The sequence below is a fragment of the Alosa pseudoharengus genome, unplaced genomic scaffold, assembly GCF_046254945.1.
Source record: "Alosa pseudoharengus isolate Yale_2024_CS ecotype anadromous, Long Island Sound unplaced genomic scaffold, YU_APseudo_1.1 YU_APseudo_1.1_scf_1, whole genome shotgun sequence".
NCBI classification, from domain to species: Eukaryota; Metazoa; Chordata; class Actinopteri; order Clupeiformes; family Clupeidae; genus Alosa; species Alosa pseudoharengus.
In genome coordinates this window covers 35,431,522-35,439,021 of record NW_027468564.1, presented here as the reverse complement: position 1 = coordinate 35,439,021, position 7,500 = coordinate 35,431,522, and the positions used below count along the sequence as shown (strand labels likewise).

The 7,500-nt window shown below is 48.0% G+C and overlaps 1 protein-coding gene across 1 annotated transcript in view; it reads left to right on the top strand.

Annotated features, from left to right (window-relative positions):
- Positions 1-2,377, top strand: part of grin2bb (glutamate receptor, ionotropic, N-methyl D-aspartate 2B, genome duplicate b) — a 102,464-nt gene extending 100,087 nt beyond the window's left edge. The window contains exons 14-18 of the mRNA XM_076279560.1: positions 1-224; positions 258-844; positions 932-1,034; positions 1,152-2,016; positions 2,089-2,377. The exon at positions 1-224 is cut by the window's left edge and continues 141 nt beyond it. Of these exons, the coding sequence (XP_076135675.1) occupies positions 1-224; positions 258-844; positions 932-1,034; positions 1,152-2,016; positions 2,089-2,377 (2,068 nt within the window). The remainder of the gene's footprint in view (positions 225-257; positions 845-931; positions 1,035-1,151; positions 2,017-2,088) is intronic.
- Positions 2,378-7,500: the final 5,123 nt, after the last annotated feature.

The window sequence follows — 7,500 nt, the reverse complement described above, 5'->3', positions numbered from 1 at the left end:
ACGACAGTCCATGACACAGCGCGGAGGAGGAGGTGGAGGAGGAGGAGGTGGGGTGGGAGGAGGAGGAGGTGGAGGGGGGAGTAAGTTTGACCTGATCGCCGGGCATCAGACCCATCAGAGCTCGGGGTTCAAAGGAGCCGCTCCCGACCTGTACGGTCGCTTTTCCTTCAAGGGCGGCGCCGGGAGCTCGAACTTCCTGGCCGGACATGAGCGTTACTGCAGCGGTGGCGGCGGAGGAGGAGGGGGAGGGGGGGCAGGGTCAGGCGGGGACGACGGCAACGTCCGCTCCGACACGTCGGACATCTCCACGCACACGGTCACCTACGGCAACCTGGAGGGCAACGCCAAGCGGCGCAAGCAGCAGTACCACGACAGCCTCCGGCGCCGGCCGGCCTCGGCCAAGCTGCGCCGCGAGCAGGACGCCGACACGGACTTCGGCTTCCGCCGGCGGCAGCACCACCACCACCACACCATCCACCACCACCACCACGGCGGCGGCGGTCACCACGGGGGTCACCGCCACCACGGACGGCGGTCCGTCTCGCCGCCCCTGGAGCGCAGCGCAAGCGCCAAGGGCAACCACTCGTCCACGTCCTACCTGTACCGCAGCCAGGACAAGGAGAGCGGAGGCGGCGGTGGAGGCGGACGGGACTTCCGCGACTTCTACGTGGACCAGTTCCGTGCCAAGGAGTCCGTGTCGCCGTGGGAGCACATGGATCTGAACGACGGAGGCGTGGGAGAGAGAGGTGGAGTAGGAGGAGGAGGAGGAGGAGGGGCGAACGCCAGTCTTGTGCCCGTGGAGGATTTCCTGAAAGGTAAAAGCAAGAAGACGGAGGGGACGAAGGTTGGTGGTGGAGGAGGAGGAGGAGGAGGAGGAGGAGGTGGCGGATCTTCGCCGGTCCCTCCGGGGCCTCATGCATGCTGGGAAAAGAGCTTGGGGGTGGGCGGCTTGGCGGGAGGTGACTGGGAGTGTCGCAACTGCCACAGCCATAGCGGAGGAGGAGGAGGAGGTGGAGGAGGTGGTGGAGGAGGTGGTGGGGGGAAGGCGATGGTTCTGCATGGGGTCATGGGAGTGGGCGCAGGGTACCCAGGGATGGGGGGAGTGATCGGGGGAGGAGGAGGAGGAGGAGGAGAGCGAGAGAGAGAAAGAGGCGGCGGCAGCGGTGGTGGTGGGGGGGGTAGCCGACCGACCTCGGCCTCCTGCAAGCGCTGCGAGTCCTGCAAGAAGCAGCCGGGCAACCTGTACAACATCAGCGAGGACTTCAACCAGTCGCGCCGCACCACCAACCAGACGGGCGCTGCCGCCGGCAGTGGCGGTGGCGGTGGTGTCCAGCGCCGCAAGTTCGGGCCGGGCGGCAGGGTGCTGCGCCGCCAGCACTCCTACGACACCTTTGTGGAGTTGCAGAAGGAAGGGGCAGGCCGAGGGGGCAGCGGTGGTGGTGGTGGTGGTGGATTCGGGGGCGGATGGGGAGGAGGTGGGGACGGTGGAGGAGGAGGTGGGGTGGGGTCGGCCGCGCTCCCGCCCCCCAGGAGCGTGAGCCTGAAAGACAAAGAGCGCTTCCTGGAGGGCCCCAGCCCGTACACGCAGATGTTCGAGCGCTACGCCGCCGAACGGGGCGACCGGGAGAGCGGATCCTCCTTCCTGGGCAGGGATCGGGGGAAGGCCGGCGGCTCGTCGTTCAGCCTGTACGGCCGCGAGCGCGGCGAACGGGGCGAGGGAGCGTTCCACCGCCGCTCGGTCGGGGAGCGCGACCTCCGCGAGCGGGAGCGGGAGAGGGAACGAGGGCTGGGTGGTGGATTTGGTGGTGGTGGTGGTGGTGGTGGTGGTGCTCGAGGGTCGGGGACTTACTCCTTGTCTAAATCTCTCTACCCAGATAAGGTGAGCCAGAACCCCTTCATCCCGACGTTCGGCGACGACCAGTGCCTCTTGCACGGCCACGGCCACGGCCACTCGTACTACGTGAAAAATCCGCAGCAGCAGCCGCCGCAGCAGCAGCAGCAGCAGCAGTCGTCGCCGTCGCCGCAGCAACAGCCGCAGCCCCAGCAGGCGTTGCCCCAGCAACCGCCTCAGCCGCTCCTCAACAACAGCCGCACCGACTTCCGGAGCCCCATGGGCGTCACGTCGTACCTCCCGGCGTCCGCCGCCGCCGGGGTCCTGTCCAACATGGGCCCTGGCGGCCGCTACCCCAAGGACATGTGCTTGGGGGGCCCCATGGGGAACCACCAGGTCGGGGTGGTGTCGGCGGGCAACAGCAAACTGCTGTCGGCGAGGGACGCGGGGCTGGGCGTGGGCCCGGGGGGGCAGCGGGGGCCGTTTAACGGCTCCACCAACGGTCACGTGTACGAGAAGCTGTCCAGCATCGAGTCGGACGTCTGACGGACTTTTGACCGGGCCACGCGGCGAGAACTGAGAAACGGGTGAACGGACGAACGGACGGACAAAAAAGACAGGATTTTTATTTCTTTTTATTCGTTCCTTTTTTATTTTGAAAATAATAAGGCCAGAGATAGAGGGAACACAAGAGAAAGAGGGAGAAAGAGAGAGAGAGACAAATAAAAGACAGAGCGGAGGAGAGAGAGAGAGAGAGACAGACTGAGCAAGACCAGGTGGCGACAAAGAGACACTGTGACAACTTCAGGAGTTAGGAAATGGGATTAATCAATTAATCAATTAATCAAGACACTCTGGACTGACGAGACTTGGAGGAGACAATGTCCCCTTTGTTTCTTGCGTTGCTTTCTTGTTTTTGTTTCATTATTCTTTTCGTTTTTTAGCGAGATAGGGGGCCAGCGCGTCCTACACGTCCGGCGTCGCGTCGCTGCGTTGTTCTGACGGACCTCACGTATTGTGTTGGAGGAGAAGAACAGGACCACCCTTCTCACTGGAGAGACTGAGAAAGAGAAAGAGGGGATACCTCTCGTTTTTTTTCTTTTTTCTTTTCTTTCGTCTCTCTTTCACCTGTTCTTTACACCAAATCAAAGGTTTGATCTCCTGCCTAGCTTGCTATGGGAACATGGTACAATCACGATTGATCGAGAAAAACGACTTTACTGTATTGAAGTAACAGGGTAACACTCACAATAACTGTATTGATAATATTGTTTAAAAAGAAATGATATTAAATATGATTACTATGTTTTATGATGTTCAGTTTGGGCTTGAGTTATAAATATTTTGCGCTGTTACATATCTGTACTGTAGGTGCTTTTATGTTAGCACAAACATGTCACAGGCTTGCTGTTTTCATTTATTCTGCTAAGCTTGAGGACAACGTTGACTTCGTTTTTCCCTTTTGGAGTTCTTTATTATTATAGTTATTATGATTATTATTAGCATTATTATGATTATGATTATTGATAATCCATGTTTCTTTTTTTATGTTTTTTGGGGTGATGTGTAATGTACGTGAAAGGCATGATTTGCAAAAAAAAAGTACTAAAACGTAAGATTTTTGAAATGTAATAATAATAATTATTATTAATACCAATTATTATTATTACTGTTAGTTTTTTTTAATCTGTTTTCCCACGGAGTGTTTGTTAGTAGACAATTGGTTTTTAGAGGAATTACTGCACATGATGTGCCTTACCAGAGTCTTACAACACTAGTTTGGACAGATGATGTTGCCATGGTAACCACATGGGCCCGAGCCCCATGCCATGAGGTATTGGTATTACTCTGATTCCCAGTTCACTCTCCCCCACCCAAATACATACAGTATAGGTATATATATTATAATTAATATATACCGGTACATAAATAAATTTCAAGAGTGCCACTACAGTAGGCCTAATGGCTGCTGGTTAACACTAATGCTGGTATATTGAAAATTGAGTCATTCCCAAACTGTTATTGCCTCCATTTTAAATACCATTGTACAAAAAAAAAAAAAAAAAAACATCTACTACATCCAACATAAGAACAGAATATCGGTCTACGTAGACATACCGGAGAGGACAGAGTTGGTACTTAATCACAGGGCCCCCTTTTGTTTCCAGACTTTCTGCACCTTTGATCCCAGAAATAAATAACCCATCTTTTTGTTGCCTTTTATACCCGGTTCTTTATCAAGACATTTGGAAATGCTCCAGGCTAAAAAGTTAAACGATATAGTTTAACAGGGTGTGACAAATCTATGTGTGTCAACTTCCACTGTTTTTGTTAAAGGTGCAGTCCTTGATTCTAGTGAAATGTTGTTATTTGAGCTCAATAGCCAATCAAATCGCACCACTCTCCTTCCGTGTACCGGAAACAATGTGCTGATTGGCTGGGATGGTATACAGCTTGGTCCACAACCACTTTGTTTCCATCAGGGCAGTTTAGCACCACCGGAGTGTCTTGAGCACACAAATTGGATGGACAGTTAAGTTTAATGTGAAAATTTCAATGGCTTTGACAAAAATACATAATAGATTAGGTTGTAATAGAGGACTGCACCTTTAAATGTAAATATATTATTTCCCCTCTTCTCTCTTCTCTTCAGCTTTACACAGCTCTAAGACAGTCTGGATGTAACACCAAGCCTAAATTTACCACAGGGGGAAAAGTCACAGAATCCGCGATATGCCTGTCAGTATTTGTTTCCATGGCAATGGGTGGATGTCTGTCATGACTGACTTCTGTCACATAGGATCCATCAACTGCATATTTTAATGGAATAATCTGATATGTATTAGCCTACGTCTCTGGTCACACTTGACTGGTTGAACAATTTGATGTGTCACTCTGCTTATGATATTAACTCACCATGATAACATATTTGTAGGCTCACTGATTGTGATTTTATGAAAGAAAACTGTTTATACCCAAAGATAAATATGGATTGCAAGTGCAGGATGCACTTGAAGTAGCATAGCACTGGAGCCCAGACTATATTCTGTCCTCAAAGCCATTTGACACAAACGACAAGACGTTATCCTTTTGAAAGTAAAACTTCTGGTTGGGTAAACCGGTAGGTCCTAAAATGAGATTTGTGGAGAATTCCGAGCATGCAACACTGTTCAGATGTGTCTCTCTTCTCCCTGAAATTATAAACATACATTTTCCAAATTTATATATGATATGATTGAGATGGTTGAATTTTGATATGACAATTTCCTCTTCATTCACGTCCAATACAAATTTTCGCACTAAGGAAAGGTTGACTCTTCAGTGGAATACGTGAGGGAAAAGACAAGCACCAAACAACTAGATAGAAATGCTGAGAAATGATAGTCCTAATTCACATTAATACCCCACCCCTTTCAAATGAATTGATGGTCAACCTCAATGCCACTTACGAACACATAAAGATATCCAGGTAGATTATCGTTTGGCGTCACAGCTACTTACCTTTCTAATGACGTTTTCTTGTCTGTTCCTTTGACGTGTAGGCTGAGCAAAACTTCACTTGAAGTTTGTTGTATAAACTACACACCTGTATTTGTTCGAAATTTTCTGTAAATGTATACTATTAAATGAATCAAACCAGGTTTTTATTTCCAATTTACAAGCACAATGTTTATAATTTTGGTTGGGTATATTTGTGTAGATTATCTTCACTATGAATATATGTGAACTTTTAGAAAACATTCGGTGCATTAAGCATTATGACTGAGCAGCCGATGGATGATTTATGTCTTACTGTGAGTAGTGTTATGAAGGGCATGCGTATTCGTCCATTTTTATTTCCCATTCTTGTCTTAATTGAGTGCAGTTTTTTCTTTTTACAATGTCATGAACTTTCAGAATTGGACATTTTTTCTTTGATTGCAACTGATGTAATTTACAAAATGTGTATGAGTGCTAATATGGTTTACACATTTCCAAGAAATTTTTGCTTGCTTTTTTTATAATTTATTTTATTTTTCACATGGCGTAAAGTAGGCCCACCACTGCCTTCCTTGACCTTGGCTAACTTGCATTTAGTCCGACATAACAAGTGGCGCCAAATATTGAGGTGGTTCACTTTTGTTTACTACCACTGGAAAGGTTTTAGCGTTTAAAAAACAGAACAAGGACATTGTATCCCACCACCCACTGACCAAACACGTCACAGCGGTCCGAAATTCCATGTGCGCAAAGCGCGCGTAAAGGAAATGTGTTTCCTAGCCTCTGCCACATTAGCTCCGGTTTTAACAAGTGCCATGGTTGGGATTTGTATTCTAGTGGTCGACATAAGAAGTTACTCCTCAATTGCTAGGAACCCGATACTCACATCCGCGCATAGCAGAGAGCGAGGCCAAGACCGAGAGAGGGAAAAGAAGGCTTCTGTGCATATCTGATACTAATATCGGCGATAACATGTAGGTGGAGTGTGAGACGCCCCAATGTGTAGCCTAGTAGCGGTGACTTGGACAGGGAAATAGATTTGTTTCCTTTTTGAAACTATTCTCACTTATTTCTTCCTGTTTAAAATGGACGTTTTGTGGGATGATGAAGACACGGTAGTAGCCGGCACTCACAGCACTTGCTTCGCCACAATGAGCTTACTCTGTTTTTTCAGTACTGTATGCCCCTTCTTAAATAGTATGTGCCTGAATTCACATGCTTGATTACCTCTGTGTATGCCCGCGCGCATGTGAGAGAGTGCGAGTGAGGCGTGTACGGTTGTCTCTTGTGGCGTCTGAATTTTGTAAATACAAAAAAATCATCTTCCCTTTTACAATACATTTTAATAAAATATTTAGAATGTCACAATTTGAAGTAACCTCTGTTGTTAATAACGTCTGCCGTTTTCCTAAACCATATATCCTAAGGAATTTGACCGTTATGGCAGGGACTGATTTAGGGTGTTTGTCCCATTTTAATCTGATCAAAGAACCGAGATCTTTAGCCTACGTTTTTCCTCTTGTGTCTAGTGCATATTTCTAACAAGGTCTTTCTTTTTTAGACAATTGTCATTTTATTTGAGGTATAACCACACAGTTAATACTTGTACAGATTGTGTAAATATGTGACGAAAACCCGTTTCGCTTACTATGTTTTGTATAGAGAGAAAACAATGTTCTAAAATGACAACAATAATTTCATTAACGAGATAGGCCTATTTCACAATACTTAAAGATAACGATATACTGACGCGGTATATGTGAAAATAACTGCTAAGCTATATTCTTCTGTCTCTTTGTATAAAACAGTGTTGACTATAAATAAAAGGGAGAAATCTCCAAAAAAAAAACACGCTCACACGCTCATTATTTCTGGCCATGTCTGTAGACCTGTTATCTCAAAAAAAGTCTCAAAATAGGCCGCGCACACGCGCGAGCGCGCGCTCTCTCTCTCTATGTGTGTGTGTGTGTGTGTGTGAGGTAGGGGGAGGTAGTTAACAGAAAGCATGTCTACCTGTCCGTGCTGATGTTCCCTTTAATGAACATATTGTGTCATCTCTCCCCAAGCTCTGCACTTTTTAGGTGACTGAATTCATTGCTGCTGCAGTGTAGCCTCTCTCGCTGTGGTAGTCTAGGCTATACTCTCTCCATTCTCAACCCACCCCCGTCTCTCCAACCATCTCTTTTCCT